Raw genomic sequence first — 20,304 nt, forward strand, 5'->3', positions numbered from 1 at the left:
CCCATCTCTCTTGGACCCCTCCTTCACCATGCAGGGGTGGTGACAGGACACCGGGGCAGCAGCAGGAGCAAAGTACCACGGAGGCAGCTTTGGTGCTGTCTCTGCCGGGTGCAGACCGGCTCGCAGACGTGCCCACCGGGCTCAGCCGTGCTCCAGAGGAGCCTGGCTGCAGCTTATCCACGGCGCCTGCTGCGTGTTTCATGGTACTGCTCTCTGCATAAATGAAATATATGGTTGGGCAATAAAAGAAAAGCTGGAAAGAAAGATTTATAATTTTCCCCTTAAGCCTGTCATTCATGTCATTAATATAGATGTGATTTAGGAGGGCAACAACTTTTTCTTCTTTTTTCTTCTCTTTTTTTTTTTTTTGCTAAAAGCTTTGTGTATGTACCCACAGTCTGACAACCAAATGGGTCTGCCTTTCTTCTTTCCCCTCCAATATGAATTGCTTCTAATTCTGTCAGTCAAATGGAGCTGCAGTTTCGGGAGGGGAATGATTACGGCTCCCCGGAATAAAGGACCGCACGCTGCGCCGCTTCTGTTCAGCACCGCTAGTGATGGAAGAGCGATCCCGGGCTCCTGAATAACAGGATTTTTCAGACACACAAAACACACCTTAGAACTACTGTACAAACAAAGCTCAAAATCTCCAAGCACCAGGCTTATTTGCTGATTGTTTCTTCGTGCTTTATTTTCACTTTCCATCATGTGTCCCGGCACCCATTCAGCACGGCCGCTCACCCAGTGCCTGGCCACAGCCTCACTCGGCAAAGCACTGGGCACTGCTTAACCCAAGTCTGTGCTTAACTCACCTAAATCAGATGGATTTAAGCTTGCAGTTAAGGTAAAGCCTTTTGTTACATAATTTGTTAAATGAGACTTCCCAATGAGAACTGAGTACGTGGTTTTGGTGAAATATTTGGGGCAAAAAACGCAGCGTAGTGGATCCTGCAGTGCTTCCCAAGCCAGTGTCAATTTTCCACACTGGTTCTGCAGGGAAAAAATAAGAGTATGAAAGATGTGAAATGTTTCGGAAGATGTTTCTAAACAAAGTGTTTCCAAATTTTGCAAACCACGCTTTTGAAATTTCTTCCAATGTTATTTAGCAATGTTTAAAAACCACTTATCATGTCAAAAAAAGCCTTTTATTTATATGCAAACAATATCTTTTATTTGACTTGAGATAATTTCTCTTTCCTTTTTGACTCCTTGGTGACTTTTGACAAATATTCATTTCAAGTTCCTCTGAAACAGCAATATGATGTGAGTCATTTTTGGAACCATGTTTATTGGCATTTATTTTTATTAACGTTTACTCTTGACTATTAGACATGACTTTGTTTCTTTAATCAAGCCGTTCCCTTAAAGGGAGATATAAATCACCTGTGGAAATGCTGAAGTGGGAAGAGTGCCTGCGCATCCTCCCCTCCCTCTGTCCCCTTTGTCGCAGCCCTCCCAGGTCTGACAAATTCAGCTGCTGGCAGTTGCTGGAGGGGCTGCAGCATGAGCAGCGTGTGACCCCAAGCTGCGGCTCTCCCCAGGGACAAGGAGGCATTTCAGTGCTAGGCTGGGATCCCTGCAGTTTCCCAGCCCCACCTGCAGCAGTCCTCCAACAGTGTTATCCAAAGAAAAGGGAGAAGAAGGAGCTAGTACTGGGGCTACAACATGCCATGGGTCTCTATACATTGACATTTGCATGGACTGATGTATTTATTTCTTTATTTTCCCAATTCATTTAAAAGATAAGCCCCAGCTCAGTGTCCTGTTGCCATTCAGGAAAACGAGGAGGTACCTGTCCTGGAGGCATGGCTGCAAATGACCTTAGGGCAGAGGAGCAGAGGTGTGGGTGTCCCGTTCTGCAGGTGGGAAGCCAAAGGGCTGTGATGTATTTGGGGAGTCAGGGAGCGCTGCAGGGCTGGTAACCAATCCCCAGTCCCTGAAATAATCAATCCAGCGCTGCTGTCATGAGACTATCTTCTCCATGCAGTTAACATAAAAAATATAGATGACTCGAAATTGTACTCCTACATAGCCAGTGTATCAAATGGATGGTGGAGGTCCTCAGAGACCGAGCATTTGTTGAAATGCAAGATATTACTTCCTGATTCCCACTATGTTTTATGGTGTGGCAAATTTATTATGGAGATAACATTCAAGGCCCACACTTAACTGAATTTAAATCCAGGAGAACCTATCCAGGTCAGGTTTTTTTCTCATCACTTTTAATGGCTGCAAACATCCTGCACATGTGAGTGACTGTAACAGCATGCACGCTCTGTTTGCTGAGGTACAATGGAGCGAACGCTTCGGTACAACATGGTAAATGTTTCATGAAAAGAGTATCAAATGGACTGGCTAAAACCCTCCGAGACTGTCTGCTCTGCACTCAAATGCAGGACATTATTTCATGATTCCCTGTGATCCCTTTGGCATTGTAACTCTAAACTGTGCAAAGAGAAGTGGATGAAGGCGGATTACAAATTGTAGTCCCCATAAAGAACCTGTAATTATTTGTTAAACTGTTGTGTTTAGTCTCCTGTTCTGCTCTCTCCAGACCAGGCTATGTGGTACTTTCCAGTTTGACTCCCTGGCTGTGTTACTAGTTTATAAGGGCTGGGACTACCTCCTCCTGCTTTCTCCCAGGCCTGCAGATAAGATTTCTCCTTCAGATCCAGCCGATAGCCTGAGTGCGTCTGCTGGCAGAGGGTAGCTGCCTGTGGGGCACGAGCTCCAGTGCCACGCTGTGCCAGCAGAACACCTTCTGACCTGGCAGCAGACATTTCTGCATGTTACTTGTCTTCAGACGCCTTCTAGGACTTGTTTTCTTTCACTCGTTTGCCCTTAGACACGACAGGGTTTGTTTGGCTTGAAGACAAAATTTCCTCTAAATTGTGAGGAAGTGTCAGATCCTCTGCCCGTTCTGTCTTCTTTGCCAGAGGAAGCATCCCATGCCTCACCTTGAGATGTGTGTGTCTGTACCTCTATCTATCTATCTATATGTATATTCTGTCTTACGCTGTTCCGCTGCGGTTTAAAATAGCAGCACTTTGCCAGTCTCTGCTCTCCCACCAGAGACAGGTAGGGTTATTTTGGAAGGTGCGAGGGTTGTTTGTTTTAATTTTTCTTTAAGTCACCAAAATGGTGTTAAATATAATTTTCATGAAATGCTCCAAACCCACTGCGTTTGCCTGGGTGTATTGTTTTTCAGGCTCTCTCCCACCTCTAATCAGCTATGATTCGGCACAGTTGGCAGTCTCTGCTCAGCAAGCAGACTGTCTGAATCACAGCTCAGCCCTAGAAAGGATGGTCTTTCTAGGTCAGGGCTAAATATACTGCCTATGGGGGTGAGGATGGAAAAGTTCCCATTCCAGCTGCCATCCTCTACTGAGTCTGCGGAGATAAAACTCCCCACCTTGCTGGCACGTTGGGCAGCTTCATTCACTGGGATCTGTAAATGGAAGAGGGAAAGTCTTACAGAGGCCCTGCCCCAGCAGCAGAGGTCCCCTGGGGATGTGGCATTCAGGAGAGGTTCGGGGCTGGATGGAGAGAAGGGGCATCAGAGCAGCCCTGGCTCATCTCAGCATGAGCCAGGCTCATGTCTAAACTTAACACAAGTTAAACTCCCTTTCCTAGGAGTCCAGGCTGTGTTGGTGGGGTTGAGGGCTGGCTTCACCTCCTCTCGGGGTGCCCTGCGGAGGCACCGGCCTGCAGGCTGCCGCTTGTTCTCCACGAGCAGCCCAGCCTCGGGCAGTGAGCCACAGCCACCGGGCCTATCCTCATCACGGGCATCCTTCCTGAGGGGCTAGCTGGCAAGGAAAGCAAGCTCAGGACCCCTTGCTGAGGCACGGTAGGGATGACAGGCGGCCGTGAGGATGCCCCTGCTCATTCACGAAGCAGCAGGGCGGTGGTGCGGGGAGAGCCAAGCGCGTCCTGCAGGGCTGACGTGTGCGTGATGCCTTCTGCAGCACGTCAGCTATGGAAAGAGAGTGCTCACAGGACCTCCCTCCAGCCCCGTCCAGCAACTTGGCAACCTGGCTGGGAAAATTAGAGCACAAATCCATGTGCTGTGTGGAGGCAGTGATGAAGTGAACTCCCCTTTCCAGGAGTGGGGCTGCATTTCCACTGGAGCAGGAGCCCTTTCCTATTCACTCTGTAACACCATCTTTCATTTTTATGTAACACATTAGTTTCCTGCAAGAGTTTTCTTTCCTTTTAGGAGATGAAGCTTCAAGATTGTTACAGTTGCTAGAGGCAACTATTCTGCAAAATCTTTTTATAAAATGTATTTATCTAATTAAAAATCTTTTAACAGCACCATGCCTGTAGGATCAAATATCTCATTTATATTGGGCTGGGGCAAGTGTTTGCTTCTTCTGTAGGACCACAGATAAACAGGGACTGGAGGGGCACAATGTGGCTGCTCCAGCTCAGCTAATCCTAGCGCATCTTTTCCAATAAAATGTGGGATCTCTTTAGTTTATTATTGGAAGAAAAGTAATGGGAAGGGGGAGGAGTAAGCTTATAATGGAGTCAATTCAATGTAGTTGGCAACACGAGCAGAACAGCCTTACATCAGTGACATTTTCCAGTGAAACAAACCTGTTGTACAGAGAACAATTTTTAATTAACTCTGTATCTCATGTGTCGAGGAACGTGAGCAAACTTCTTTATGACTTTACTTTTGGCTGCAAAGTAGATCCCAGTTTCTATTCTCCAAGAATAGATTCATGAGGTGAGTGGCAGGGAAGAGAGGCTTTCAAAACGTGCACGTGAAACTCGGCACAGAGCAACTTTGCGAGCGCTTTATTGATTTTTATCCACTTCCTTTACACAGGGTAGAGCACAGACATTAAACATGAAGTGGCACTGAAGAGCCTTTCGGAAGACGAGGCTTTGCAGAAGTTAGTGGGGAGTTTAGAGGACCCAAACACTTGTGGCTGCCTTGACAAGAGCGAGCCCGGGCTCCTCAAGGTGGCGGCCACGCGGGCTGGAGGAGCTCCTGGGTGCCTCCTGTGTGTTTCCTGGCCCGAAGGAGCAGCCCAGTGGCCACTGGTGGCCCAGGCTGTGGCCCTCCCTTTGTTCTTGCTGTCCCCACATGGGGGCAGGCCAGCAGGAAGCCTGCTTCAGGGTCCCGACCCAGCTCCCACCCAACAAAGGGTGAAAAGCACTTTTTGTGGTCGTGTCGCCCTGCTTGGTGGGCTTGCCTCTTCTCCAATGGGGCAAAAGTGCTACCTGGCAAAATGTGGGTGACAAAGCTCAGGTACCAGAGGAGGTGATTGTTTTCACGTATCATGTGGGTGACTTCTCATGTTCAACAGTTAAAAAAAACCTTGAAACTGGAAGCACCTGTGCCTCCGGGAGGCTCCTGGGCAGTGCTGCAGCACAGCAGTCACACAGGAGCACAGCACTATGTTTCTCCAGAAACCTAAGCTAATCACAAAATGAAACTTTTTTTTTTTTTTTTTTTTTTTTAACCTATCCTAGCAAAATAACTTCTTTTCTAATTAACTTGCCCAATCAACACCAGAAACTGGTCATTGCTAGCTATTGGCACGCCGGGTTTGGCTGCATTTCTCCATGGTGCTAAGGGTGTGCACAGAGCTTTGCAAGCAAGAACAAGGCAGAAGCTTGCACTGACTACAGTCTGAACTAGCATGCAGACTAAAAAAAAAATAATAATAAAAAAATAAAAATGTTCAGAGTGGGTTTTAATAAGCACACGAGCATCTCTGTTTGGCTCTGCACATCTCTTGACATTCCAGGAACATGGTTCAAAGTCCGCTCATGGCCACCAAAGGAGTTTGATGATTTCCAGTCAAGCTTAAAAAAAAACTAGTATTTCATGGAGAGTCAACAAGGAATTAAAAAGAACCGTCTCTGAACCAGTTGGTGTCACTTACGGTCCCAAGGCTCTCCGGAGCTCAGGTATTTGTCTCGGTGGGGTTTCCTGCTCGGGCTCTCCCCCCACGGCTGCTCCCACCTATGGGTATAAGCAGCATTGCAGACATAGCAATGACATGTGAACAGCACAGATCATAGGGGAGCTGAATCTGTATGCTTTAGCACAAATTAGATTGCATTTCTAAAATCCTAATAAGCATAAAGATGGATCCAGAGGGATTGTTACAAACCGAACCAGAATAATAATCTCATCCAGAATTTACCTAATGGACAAAAGGAGAGACGGTTCTCAAATAATGGGCACATCAAATGAACCAAAGAGCATCTACACGAGAAGAAATACGATCCTATTCTGGGATGCTGGGGCCTGCAGTGGGGCATAGGGGGCCTGTGCAAATTGTAGCTGTGCTGGAGAGAGATGCCGACGAGTGGGTAGCAGGCTCTCGCTCTCAAATACAAGAGTCAAGGAAGTACTTTATGTATGGATGAATAATTGCTTTTATGAGGCCAAGTCCTTCATTGAAGCTAATGGAAAATTTGTCATTGACTTCAACGGGATCGGCACTAGACCCTTAACGAGAAAATAATAATGGTCTTGTCTGCAATATAAAGCCAAAAAAAAAAAAAGAAAAAAAAGGAGCCGGCATTCACAGCAGCCAAGAGCCTTCTGCATGGCTCTAGGAACACTGTACTTGGTGAATCATTTCTCTGTTAGATAGAGCATTTGTTCTGTTCCTGATTTATCTCCAAGCAAATTTAGACTACTCAAAATCGATTTGCTCATTATAATTTTTTCAATGCCTATGGGCAAACTCTTGGCTTCTGCCGTTTCCCATTGTTACTCCTGCTGAGCAGGCGGGTGCCTGGCTCACGTGGGGCTGCTCCCGCTCCCCGCCTGCGTGACACGAGGTGCGAGCAGAGGGCTGGTGGGCGCCCCGCTGCCCTCGCCCCGCAGAGCCAGGCTGGCGAGGCTCGGAAGGAGCTGCACAGCCCTCCTCTGACACACGGCCAGCCCCCAGGTTCAGAGGCTTGCATTTGCAGACATTTCAAAGCACCCAGTTTTAAAATGAACTGGGCGGACCTGTTAACAGCTGGTAAAGAGCAGCACGTAAGGAGGGAAGCCAGGGAGATCTTACGAGGATTTCCCTGGGAAAGCCATTGAATCAAGAACTTGCAAATCTCCGTTAATTAAACTGATTTTGCTGATACAGGGTTTTCACTGTAATTTGGTTGGGTTGTTTGGCGTTTAGGGAGAAGAGATCCAACAAACGTTACTGGAAATGATGAGGAGGAGCCTGCTCAGTCGTCAGGCAATGGCAGCCCCATGTCGGGACGTTTTATGGGGTCTGGGTGGGATTCAGCAGTGCCCTGAAGGGGATTTTAAAGACCTCAGCCCTTTCCCACCCAAGCTGCTGCTTACCCAGAATCCTGGCCAGATCTCATGTAGCTATTCCTATCTGTGCTCCCCATTTGCCATTTTATTTACATTTGGCTATTCTGCTGCCCCATCCAACCCAGTTCTGTGCTTCGCTGTGTGCTCTTAGACACACACAGTTACCTACAGAGGCTCTGAAGGATCCTTTATCACTTCCAGTTGCCCTGGCATGCTGGGGGCTTCCAGCACTGCCCGGCCCAGAAGCCAGAAGCCCTTTGACAGGCAATGCTCCCACTGCAGGATCAGTCCCATGGGTGTTAAACCAGCCTAAGGAGCTCTGCACAGTCTGAAAGAGTGACCCGGGCTTGGCTTGAGTTTGTGGTGCACAAGAACGAGGCCGTTTCTAACTCACACAGGGAGTGTATGTGTTTGTCTCACACCAGACCACACAGCCCACCCACTGCTGGGTTTCTCAGCGAGTCATCGTGCCTCTCTCTGGGTCCTTTGTTCTTGCAGCACCTTCTACCAAAGACAATTTTTGGAAATGCTAAAAATTTGCATGATATTAAAATGCATGTTCCGTTGGGCTTTCCAGTTAATTTTTCTCCTTCTTCTTTTTTTTTTTTCCTCTTTTTTTTTTTTTTTCCTCTTTTTTTTTCCAACAAATAGGGCTCAGTTTTACCATTGTTCAATTTTTTTTTTCTTTTATTTAAGCAAATTTTTCAGCCATTCAGCGCCTCTGTTGAGATTTTTTCTTTCATTACTTTATGGCAGATGAAAGTTAAGAGGTCCAATTACTAACATTTTATGATAGCACAGAATATTATTAAAGCACTTAAGAGGTTATTAACACCTTTTATGTACCTCATTATTTAAAAGCCTGCCATATTTAATCATTTTAGCACCATTAAATTGGCATTAACAACAACCCCATGACTTACGCTCAGAAATGTCACCGTTTGACAACACTAATGCAAGAACGCATCTCGCAGAAACCTGGAGGCACCAGGTGAGCCACAATGCTTCATGCAAATGGGGCATTTTCCAGGGCTTTCGACCCCAAAGAGGGTCAAACATGCAGGATGTGGGGGCTGCTCTCTCCTGGTGCCCATGCCACACCAGGGGCTCACATCCTTGGGGGCCCTGGCTCGGTGTCTGCTGGGTCCCTTCCCATGCCTAGCGGTGGGCAAGCCACTTGGCCAACTAAGCAAGGGAAGAGCAGAAACAACCTTAATTCCCCATCCTACGGCATCCCCATGTTTATGGGAGCTGTTCTATGCGTGCTACTCCCTCTTGTAGAGTTGTGAAATTATTTATTGTGTCCCCCTCCCCTTGGGTCCTGTACCTCCTGTTTCTTTTTCACTCCCTCGCTGGGGAGGGCTGCAGCAGAAACGCAGGCTGCTGGTTAGCAATTACGCAGCATCAGCCTCTACCCGTTGATTATCAAGGACAAAAAAACAACAGCAGTGGAGTTGCTGAGTGGAACATCATGTTAATCAAGTTAGAAATATTATTTTTACAGCCGCCTGATTATTTCTAACAACCTGCTAACGCCAGGGGGACTGGGTGGGTCAGAAAGGCTCTGAGGACGTTGGGAGCGTTCCAGCCCCTTCTTTTCAGCTCTGAAACTCCAGGAGTGAGATCTATTTATATGGGACTTTTTTCCTTTTTATTTTTTTTTTCATCAAAATATCGGATGATTTGTGTTTTCTCTATAAGGCTTACAAACAAATCCTTTGCCATAATCATTATTTTCATAGATGAGCATTACTAATATATTTTGGCATTTTAAAGCACATCCTTGAATTTACTCTGGCAACTATTATAGAGCTGAACACGGCATCGGGCAAATCTACTCCATGACTAATCTGCCCAGACTTCAGTAGCATTCCCTTTCTTTGTGACTGTCTAACAGAAAATGGAAAAGGTCCCAAATGCCTCCAGTTTGGAGCCATAAAGGGCCTCCTGAGTTGTATTTCAGATGCTGGCACTCAGACAAGCGGCTGTGTCAAAAACCCCAACAGGTCCACGTACAAAACAGATCAGTCCCATCTGCTGGAGGGATGCCACCGCTGCTATCAGTACATTAGCTCAGCCATTTGGGGAGAGTAAATGTCAGCGTTTGTGCGGAGCAGGGTCGGGGCACTTGCTGCTAATGGGGCTGCCTGTCCACACCAAAATCCCCCCCATGCCTGCGAACCACAGGCTCTGCCCTATTTCCATTGCCCTTGGAGGGAGATATTAATATTCGAGCCCAGCCACACCTGGGTTTGTTTTGCTGTTTGTATTGCATCTATATCTGCACAGCTCAATGCTGGTAGGCCTTCAGCTCTGTTAAATGATTTACAGGAGCCTTCAGACACCGCATGCTGGGCTCTGTCCCCTCAAGCCACCCAGCTCACCCTGTGTGCCTTCCTGCCAGCCCCCTCCCCAGCACAGCCACCTCCTCGTTATCTGCAAAGGCAGGGGGTTAATTAGCAGGTATCAGTGGAGCATTTAACAGCAGTGCCCTGGCCCTAAGGAGGTGAGGGCATGGGGCTGTGTCTTGTTTTCTCCTTTGGCTCTAGTCCCCATCTCCCCAGGTGCCTCCAATCCCTCTGCATTTTTCTGCCCCTCCTGCCCACCTCTCCCCCACCTTCAAAAGGCTTAAAAAAGGTCAGGCAGCAAAGAGGCTGAGGTAACAGGAGAGCTTAAAGAACTTTATTTTTCAGAATAACTCAGCAGTAAGTGTAACCCCTACTGGGGTTTGAGCTCCCAATTCATTCAGCAGGGAGGGGAACGTCCCCCATGGGGTCAGCAGCATTGGTGGGCTTGGACTGCAGTTTTCCTCGCTTTATCATTGCAGTTACAGCAGTGGTGCTATAGACAAGCTCCCATGTGGACTTTCCTGTTAAGTCTTTGCTGCCAAAGAGGTGTGACTCTATTTGTTCCTCATGGGCAGGTAACTACCACATACTAGCTATTTTGCTGTAAAATCTAGTGGAGTTGAGACTCAAGGTGAAAGTGCAGTGTTGTTAGGTGAAACTACCCATGGGCCATTTAGCATCGAGCAAGTGAAATGGCTTAGTCCCTGTGGTCACTTCAGCCTGTTGGTCTTTTCCTTCAGGGTTTACTTTCAGCAGTCTCAGTGCTTGTTCTGCTGGTGCAGATACACCCTGAGAAGTTTCTAGCTTAGCCTGCCCTTCATCAGCTGTGGGGCTGTCTCCTCAGCAAGCCGAGCGAGGCAATTTGGCTGTGTTTTGCGGAGTGTCAGCCCAGGCTGGTGCAAACCCAGCATCATTTATCATCTGGGCGTGTGATGGATGAGGTGATGTGAATTGGTGGCTTTGGTCCATTACTGTTGGAACCGACCAATCTCCTTACTGGCAGCCTCAGCAGAAAATCTGGGAAAGGCTCTTCGTGCCCTGTGGCACCTTTCCATCCTTGGAGGCAGCCCCTGTCCCCCAGCAGGGACTGCGAGCAGTCAGCACTGACCCTTGGTATTTTGCTGCTTCTGCCTTCTGGAGCTCCTCCTGCTCTGCCAGGGCTGCGTGCCCGCTCCAAGACCCAGCTGTGTCCCCAGTGACTCCGTGCCCAGGACCCCAGGCAGATGACACGGGTCCTGCAGCTGCTTTCCAGCCAGAGGTTTGCGTGTCTGTAGTGGCTGCTTTGCAGCACCGACGGATTTGATTTCAGTGGATTTTTCTGCCCCAGATCCCAGAGAGCTTGGGTCAAAACCACAGCATCCCGCACGCAGAGAAATGAGGGGAGATGGCTTGTGCAGCTCAGCTGGTGCCTGCTGCGGATTCTGCATTTCAAGTTAAAGCCAGTAAAGGTCTATTCTAATTCATTTAACTTCTACATTTCCCATCTTATTTTTCGCAAAAAGCTCAGAAGTTCACAGGAGCTCAGCTCCTGTAACTCTCAAAGTAAATGGGGATAGCTACAATAAATTTACAGTCTGAAAAAGAGCTGTTCTCTGCATAAACTGCTTTTAAACAAAGTGAGAGTTTATTTTCAGAGGATGAGTTTAGGTTGCTGCTGTTGTTAGTCTGTTTTGTGCCTTTTTTTTAATTATTACTATGTTTTTGTTATATTGCGTGATTCTTGAATAGGTACTCAAACAAGCAAGGCTGGCTCATCATCCCTCTTTAATTCTGCATCGTGTCACTTTGGAAGGGAAATGGCTTGGTAAAAGCCAGAGAGTTCAGCTATGATGCTGGCAGATCGTTATGAAATATTCACAAGACATTTAGTTTAACTCGGTGCTAATTGAACACTGACAGCACAAGTTACTCCTGCCTGCAGCGATAGTCTATCACGTTTCGGCATTCCTTCCCCTTTGATGCTCGGGCAGATAGGAGGCAGGAGCAGGGTTAGCAGCGTTAGCAGGCAGCGTCAGCAGAGGCTGGTCCTGTGCTCGTGGTGCTGGGGGAACCCTCTGGAGCCGGGATGGGTTTGTTGGCACGGGGCTCTAATGAGGCTACATCTACGCAAAGAAGCTACTTGGTATTACATAAGGGATGAACTGGAACTGATGCAGATATTTGGGGGATATCTTCTTTAGTGAAGATATTGAAAAGAGACTTTTTTTTTTTTTTTTGAAGGAATGTCCCAAAGCCCCTCTTGCCCTGATATAAGAGGGTTTCCAGGACATTTATAGCTGTACTGATGTAACAGTGTTTCTCTGTGGAGACATGGCCTTATTTACATCTGTGTCTTTACTTCTATTGCTCAACGATCTGAATGTAAGGGTGTAACAGAGCTGTTCTGTGTTAAAGTTTTACGTGAGGTGGCTAACTGAGGTATCAGTCTGCTGTAAGAACTCACCTGGCTTTCAGCAAAGCCAAGGCCTTAAACATATTTTCAAAAGCAAAGGAAGTAATCCCAGATTGAGAGCCCCCAGCCTCCTGTGAACCTCTCAGTTCTCCTAACACCACTCTCCCCATCCAGCTGGCCTAGGGAGGGCTGAATATGACAGCCTCCTGTGCCTGTACAAAGCCCCTGGCCACCAGACCTGGCTGGAGGGACATGCAGTGTCCCATGCTTTGCAGGGTGCTGCCCCAACTGGCTTCCATAACCACCACTCTTCAGGAGGGAAATAAATGAGGCTTTCCAAGTTGTTTTACTTGATTCATTTCATTCTGGACTAGAGCAAGACAGTGGGAGGACTTCTCTGATAAAGTTGTGTTGTTTTTTTTTTTTTTCCCCAAAGCAGAGAATACCAGAAGATAACACAACAGCAAATTACTGCATATTTTAAACCCTTGTAGCTAAACACTCTGTTTTGGGGCCGCGCCAGGTATCTTGTGGTGCCAATGAAAATGGGATACAGATGTTCGCTTGTTTGGATGGAGACACTGCAATAATTCATGCCTGCTACAAATTATATGATGCCTCGTGCTCACAAAAGAATACCCCAATCTTTTTGTCAGTAATAAGAAATCACACTCTGTACCTATCTTGAAGAAAATAAGAATGGTAAAAATTGTGAGCTGGGAAGTGTCCTTTTGTTTTCCAAGATGTGACCTCTGTTGTAGTGACAAAGTAGTGCCAGCACTGTGCAAACCGTGCAAGTGGTGTCACCGCTTGGTTGGGAGGACACTGGTGTCTGGGCCAGGTACATGGGCGTTAACTACTCTGCCCTGTGTGTGTTACGAGCAGGGGCCCTGAGCTGCCAGAACAGCAGAGGTTTGGGATGTTGTCTGGGACTTTTTTTAAAAAACAAACAAACCCTACTGATTTAGGCTTGAATATTAGTGATTTGGTTAGATGAATTTTAGGTGTTTGTAAAACGTCATCTCTGATTTTGAACTTGCTGATGAACAGTCTCATTGAAGGCCACGGCAACAGGGTGTTCAGGAATGTGATCTGCCCTTGTCGTGGGCATCATGAAAATGGGACCTACACACCCCGAATACACAGGGATGGGACGGGAAGAAAGAGCTGAGCCCATCCCACGTCAGCGTAACAGCAGGGCTGAGGCTCAGCTTCTGCTTTTTCATCTGTAGCAGCTAACTGCAAAATTGGCATCTGCCAAAAGAATTTGTAAGCATACCTCAGTACTCGCACCGCTGGTTTCCCTCTGTTGTGCTCCTGTCAGGAGAAGTACAAACAGGTTCACACCTGCTGGATGGCTTCAGGTTCGAGGAATGCATGTGCAAATTTGGCAGGTAGAAATTGCACTCTTAAAATTAAATTCCCCTTCTTGAAATCGGATCTCCCTGCTTTCCCCTCCTGCTGTTCATTTTTCACTTTCTCCTTGCAATGCCCATATTAAAATGAAGATTTTTTTTTAATCTTAGTTCATTTTCATGAAGCTGTAACTGAATCTAAAATCATACTTCTGGGAATCCAGCACCAATGTTGTATGAGCGTCTTAAAGGTGTGCACAGTTTTTCTCTCTCTCCCCCAAATTTTACTTTCTCTGTAATTTTTGTGGCATGGGTTTGGGCTTGACGCAACTGGCACAGTTTGGGATGCAATGACTTATTCTTCTGTTTTATTTGGGGAGGTGTTTAACCATTTGCTCACCCTTCCCAAGTTATACATTGACTTTTAATTGAAAAATCTCCTCTCAAGACAAAAACCTGAAAAGCTTTTGATTCAGTAGCACTTAAATGCAGTGTTTGGATTTCTCTATTTTTTAATTGTTTTTCTTGGCTTAAACCACTCACCAGATTTTTTTCCAATGTAATGAAAAGTTTTGGCATTCTGAAATGGCATCTTTTGCAGGACAAGTGTTGACTGAAAATGCTTTACCCTCGCACTATTAATACATGAAATTTTTCACATTAGGGCAGCCTATGACTGTCCCTAGCTAGCTCTGCCTCTTGGCATAGGGAATTTTCAGTCTTCAGGGTGCAGACCTCTCAAATATTTCCATGGGGAATGTGGATCCCTGGATAGCAAATTTCTGGCTGTGAACACAATGTCTCTTTTTAATATCTCTGTGGACTCCTTAAAGTCCACCAGCCCCCCACATATCAGGGCATAGCCTCAGGTCCGCTTCAGGATCACTCACACTTGCTCGCATAATGCAGTGGTTCAGCAGAGATGTGCTGCCCCACTGGTCTGTCTTCAGTGGAGCTAGTCTCAGCCAGAAATAAAGGCAGGGTCTATTTTTTTCTTCTGTAAGTATGTTCAAAACATGAATTTCCATGAGCTTCCAACATAAGACCTATATCTGCATGGTAAGTAGAGTCACTTTCACTTGCAAATGAGGTTGGATCTGCTAAAAAATCTGCTAATTTGCAATAAAAATAGCATCCATCTTTGCTCTGCAAATATAGCCTATTTGAAAACTGTCCCATTTTCAGCACTGTAGCAGATTGTAGGATGGGAGAAAGGGGAAGGAGGAAATACCTTGCATTTGAAGTCACTTCTCATTTCTCCGGGACTGTTCCACACACCTTTAGTCATGATGTTGCGTTTTGTGTCGTCACGGTAATTTTCGCAGCAGCAGCGATACAAACTGTGTGACTGCGGTGCAGATTCAGGAGAAACTGGGTTGATTGGGAGGGAGAAGGATTTGTTCAGACATAAATATCTCCTGCCATATTGATGGGAATAAAAAAAATGGCCAGCCAAGAAATTGCTTTTTGTAGGAACGTTCTGTCTTTTTTTTTTTTTTTTTCCTTTAATGCATGCTCCAGTGCGAGAGACCCAGAACAAGGGGGCACCAAGGAGCTGCTTAATGAGTTTGTGATGCTGAATGCAGCTCCTCTTTCTGCTGGGTGAAAGTACAAGTAATAAAGGCGAGGGAGGTGAACGCATGCAGAAAATGGTATTAAATGAAGAGGCCTGGCCATGTAGGATCTCCGTGGGAAAGCTCTGACTTTCTTGCAGGTTAAATATTCGAAGGAAATGCAGAGTCAGGCTCCAAGGCAATCAATGCGTACATCAAAAACTCAGCAGCTCAGCATGCGGCCAGGTGAAGCCACCAGGTGCAGAGAGGAAAGCCAGCACAACACCTTCTGTCCCAATACTCCTGCATCAAAAAGTGGTGCTTGGAGAAGAGCAGGTGGGGTGTACCTGTACAGCAAAGCCTGTAGGAATATGCAGGGGCAATGTAGGATTTCAGGATAGCATAGAAAGTGCCAGTTGTATCGTCTAGGTCAATACCTGTTGCACTAAATCCTTCCCTGTTCCAGCACCTAAATCTGCCTGGTTTGGCAATGCTGCTTCTGGCCTGCTGTGGTCAGTGTCCTGCCATGCAGTGTAGGCAGGAAATTTCCTGTGCTCCAGGGGACAAGCTGAGGGATGCCTTTGCTTCTGAGGGGATGATTTGAGCTCTTCATTGCCCCTTATTAAGTATTTGGGGATGGAGCTTGTGGACAGGTAAAATAAATACACCAATAAGGAGGTATGAGGAAAAGTCCCAGTGTCTAATCGGAGGTTTTGCCAATAAGGATGGCTCCAAGAGCACTTTATTCCTCCCACTTTGCACTAAGGCTGGCTGTGATGGGCCACCCCATGCTTCATGCAGCAGCAGAGCCTGGGACTGAGGTTTCCCCTCAGTGTGCCCGAGCTTCTGACACCCAAAGACTTGGGTGGAAACTTGCTCATGTCTAGATGGTTTGCAGCAGGCGATGCTCTTAGAAGAACAGCTCATTGCATATTCATGGTGGGGCACACGGCACTTGAGAGCAGCCCTTAATTTCTGCTCTGGTAGATCTGGAAATTCACCTCTGGCCATGCTCAGCATGGATCAAGAGGAGCTTTTTGGCCCTTCTTCCTCTGAGAAAGACCAACTAGTTTCTTCAGTTTGGGCACATTATTTTATTTTTTTAAAAACAAAAGAGCATGATAGAGCTCTACATACCAGTTGGAAAAAACATGATTTGTCATGAATAGTAATATGTGTTTGACAGTATCCTATAAATTCAACGTGTTTTGAAGAGCGTTAACAAGAGTTATAGGAACCGTACTTAAGATTTTTTTTCTTTTTTTCCCCCCAATTAAAAGAAAAGGAAGCTAGCAAGTCTGTATTTGTACCCAAAACAAATATGGCTTGGGTCACGGCAAGACTTCTGCCCGCCGTGCTAGGCCTGGGTCTGCAGCACGTTCATTGATTTTTGTCTCCATGAATCACCCTACAGCTATAGGCAACAAAAGCTGAAGCTATGTAGATCTGATTTCTAGTTCATTTGTTGTTCATTAGAAAGATTTTCTCTCTCTTATTTGCTGCACCCCTGCTGCTGCATGTTCATTAGGAGAATGGAATGTATTCCAAATATTTCCTAGCTCTGGGAGGGCAGATGGTGGAAAGCAATTTTCCAAACCCCTCTAAAAGAGAGGGAGGGGGGAAAACCCTCCCCAATAACCCCAAGTCACCCCTGTGCACTGGCAGACTGAGGTATTTCTGAGCGCGGACCTGCCGTGCACTCTCCTTGGTTGCACAATGCTGCGTGTCAGCGTGGTGGGAAGTGTGTATGAATGGGGCTGGATCACGCTGCGTGGGGGAGGCTCACATGGCTGGGATTTCTTTCACAGGAAGCCACGTCTGCGAGGAGCACCCAGCAGCACGCTGCCCTGAAGGATGTGCACGGAGGAGCGAGCAAAAATCATTTCCCTAAAGCTTCCGGGCAGCCCAACGCCTGCAGGAACCCCCAGAGGGAGGTTGGCTGGGCCGGCCTCGCCGGAGGTGTGGGTGAGCTGGAAGTGCCCCAGACACCCCGTCCCTGTCCCCCTGCCCTCGCAGTGCCGGCAGGAGGATGTCGGAGCGCTCAGACAATGGTGGAGGAAGCGGCTCTGGCTGCGTTTCCCTTCTGCTCCTTGGAGAATGGGGGGAATGCACAAATGAGGGCCAGATTTAGCTCTTGGATCCACATGAAACGTCCCCGTGCCGCCTGCTCCCTTCCTTCGTGCTCGGCCTCTTGGCATGGGAGTGGAAGCGGTGCACACGAGGGGATCAGGGGAGCAGAGGCAGCATGCAGCAGGCAGAGCCGCAAACACAATGCAGGCGAAACAAAGAGCGGGGCTGTGTTTACTGCCTCCCTGGTGCCATTCACGTCTGCTAGGAGCTGGTTTCCTCTTTTCATGAGCCTCTTGACCTGCAGATCCCTCTCCTCAGCAGCCCCAGAGCCCCACGCCTGGATCCGACTGCCTCTTCAGATCAAGCCAGCAACACACATCGGACACAAAGAGCCTGGGCTGTGTGTTCACCTCGAGGCTTTAAGCTCCTTGTGCTGGCCCCTGGGGCTCGTGTTTGTTTTCCAAGCCCTGAGGACAACAGGCGTGCTCTGGAAGTCCACACAAACAGAGCGCCTGAAGGCTGCGGGCCCCAGGCCTGCCCCATCCTATGGGAAGTGCCCTTGGCCCTGTCAGGGAGGGCCAGCAGCCCCAAAACCCCACACACAAGCCTGGCAAAATGAGGAACTCGTGCAGGAGCCTGCCAGAAGAAGGGCATGAGCCTGATGGAAGAAGGGCAGCATTGTTGGCCCTGGCTGAGACACCCGGTCCCACAACAATGGCTTTGGAGAGAGGTGCTGTGACTGGGAAACCCCAAAGGGTTTTATAGCATGCTGGTTGTAGTTGATTTTCAAGCCCCCCCTTTCTCCAGGCCCAGCCTGTGTTGCAGTGAGCGTGGGGCCTCGCTCTGCATTCATCTCCTCAGCTGGGCCTCGGAGCACAGAGGTGTGAAGCAGTAGCTCGAGGGCAGGCTTCAGAAACAGCACCCCGAAGGGCATGAGGCAGGGAACCTCCGGGCCTGCTTTCTGCAGCCAGCACGACCTGAAATCCCGCTGCTCAGCCAGATGGAGGCACAAATGGGGGAAATTCCTCCCGTGTGCCATGCCCGGCCCTGCAGGAGCTGGGCAGCTCAAGATGACCCCACTACTGCTGCTTGGAGCCCAAGCACATCCAACCCACACTCCTGTGCCTTTCACAACCCCACAGAGTTTTAAGCTTCTCCATCAGCTGGCCGATAGCCTTCAGAGATGAGCAGTGGCTGTAATTGATTCATCAAGGCTCCCGTTAATTTGTTTTTACTCAATTGTGGAAACGCAGTTGATTCCCAGTTATCGTGCTCTGGAGTCAAGCTTCCTTTAGGTAATTTGCAGCGTAGCCTACATATGTGTAAGAAACGTATCGCCATCGTGTTTTTAATTAAAACGCGTACGGTAATACCAAAAGGAGAGAGGGGGAGGAAGGGAGGGAACCCAGATTAAGTTTTTAATTGTTTTAATAGTGAGAGTTGGTTCAGGGAGAACAGGGCATATTGGTTTCCTTGGAAACATTGGCAATGTATTAGCTGTATAAAACCGAGCATAAAAGATTTGCGAAAGTGAAGCCTTTAGGTTTTAAGTGATATAACTAGTTTCATTTGGAAAATTGGCTTCACACGTGGCCCTTGGAGTCCCCAAAAGGGGTCTTCTCTGGAGCCTCAGGATTCACCATTTCACAGGTCCCCATTAGAGGTCTAAAATGGCAATAACAACAAAAAGCCTTCAACAAGTCGATATCCTTGATTCATACGCTTTAATTAGGTGTGCCCCAAAGTTCTCTTTGTGGAGAGCAGTACGAGGCTCAGGCGAGACCACGTGATTTGAGGACGAAGTATAACAATTTGGCTTTTTAAATATTCCAGTAAAAATAAAGATTATTAGCAACATAGCAGTACACAATGCTGCATGCACACCCTGTGTTGTTTTTATTGTATGCAACATTTTCCCAGTAGTATGTGACAAGCTGTGGCCAGCTTCAATTTAAGTAGCCGGCCTGGCCTCGTGCCATGTGTTCAGTGCCTCTCGTTTTCCTGGTGCAGCTCCCAGGAAATGTGGTGCCGCCAGGAAGGATGCAGCACCTGAGGACTGGGGCTATCACGGCCCCAAGGCACCTGGAGGCACATGGCCATGCTTCAGCATTGTCCTCCCCCCGACTTCGCCATTTCATTTTTGTTCTCTTTAAAACTCAAGCTCGCAGTTTTGCGGTGGGAAATAACGGCTTGGGTGGGAGCACCCAGGTGGGATGGGAACAACCGCTGTGGGTATGGGCAGCTCACCTCTGAGCCCAGGCTGTGCGGAGGTGGTGTGGCTGGGACAAAAACGCTGCTGGAGCACATTTAAACAAAAGGGAGGGGAGAGGCATGCAGCTATGGGCCCGGATGGAGCGTTTTGGACTCTCAGAGGACGGGCGGCTCGGTTTTAGCATGTCAGACGGATCGCTCGGCTGAAAACATTTCAGCAGCTGAGTAAATAGTTACGGAAAAGGCCTTTTGGGGAGCGCTGCTGGTTCAGGACCCTCCCTGTCCCCCAGTGTTGCCGCTTGTTTGTGTCACTGTCCCTCTGGTGCCGCAGCTCCCAAGTTGGCTTTGGCAGGAGACGACGCCGAGCGTGGGGCTAGGCCGCCCGCGTGGCCGGCACACAGAGGCCGAGTTCTGTGCCCACCCGTGAGCGAGGGCCCTGGGTGGCTCCGTGTGGCTCAGCCAGGGCTAGGGGCCGAGCCCAGCAGTGGCCCAGCCCCAGCGCCCCCACCCCTGGGTGCTGGGGGCACGGGAGGTGTTGAGGTCGTGCCCTGCAGCACCTCACACGCGTGTGTGTGCATGGCCCCAGGCACGGCCTTATGACCCCAAACGCTGCCAGCCCCGGCCCCAGCACCTCGCCTCCGCGCCCACCGCGAAACCCCGGTGCGCGCCCCCGCCGCTGCCCCGCGCGCCCCCGCGGGCGCGGCCCCTTTAAGGCGGCGGCGCGGGAAGGCGCGAGCGGAGCCTTTGTCACGGCCCCGGGTCACCGCGCGGTCACGGCCCCGCCCCACGTGGACAGCCAGCCCGCGCGACGGCGGGGGGGCGGCGGCCCCGCCTCCCTGCGCTGATTGGCTGCTCGGAGCCCGGCGGCCCGGCCGCCTCGCTTGTCATTGGCTGAGCTGTCGCATGCGGAGGGGGCGGGGCCAGGCCCGCCCGTGACACCGCGCGCCGTCTGGGGCCGCCCCCGCGGCGTCTGGGGGATTTAAAGGGGCAGCGCCCGCGGGGCGGGGGGCGCCCAGCGCAGCTCGGGGCAGCTGGGGCAGGGGCGGGGTACTCAGGGGAGTCCTGGGGGGCCGCTCCATGT

General features: G+C 48.8%; 1 protein-coding gene and 1 long non-coding RNA gene across 2 annotated transcripts in view; both read left to right on the plus strand.

The window, feature by feature from the left end:
- Positions 1 to 20,304, plus strand: part of LOC311445962 — a 50,013-nt gene that overhangs the window by 27,295 nt on the left and 2,414 nt on the right. The window lies entirely within an intron of this gene.
- Positions 9,930 to 18,893, plus strand: LOC311445961 (uncharacterized protein). Its single transcript, XM_084538583.1, has 3 exons — positions 9,930 to 9,999; positions 10,122 to 10,217; positions 16,751 to 18,893. Exons 2-3 carry the CDS (start codon positions 10,152 to 10,154, stop codon positions 17,666 to 17,668), a joined length of 984 nt encoding a protein of 327 aa, XP_084394709.1. The 5' UTR covers positions 9,930 to 9,999; positions 10,122 to 10,151; the 3' UTR covers positions 17,669 to 18,893.

Source organism: Aythya ferina (genome assembly GCF_964211825.1).
Source record: "Aythya ferina genome assembly, chromosome: 16".
Lineage (NCBI taxonomy): Eukaryota > Metazoa > Chordata > Aves > Anseriformes > Anatidae > Aythya > Aythya ferina.

Excerpts from the sequence above, each read along its gene's own strand:
- LOC311445961 (XM_084538583.1), top strand. The coding sequence starts at position 10,152 with ATGTGGACTTTCCTGTTAAGTCTTTGCTGCCAAAGAGGTGTGACTCTA. Across the intron at positions 10,218-16,750 it reads TATTTGTTCCTCATGGGCAG|GAAGCCACGTCTGCGAGGAG; the intron begins GTAACTACCACA and ends TTTCTTTCACAG.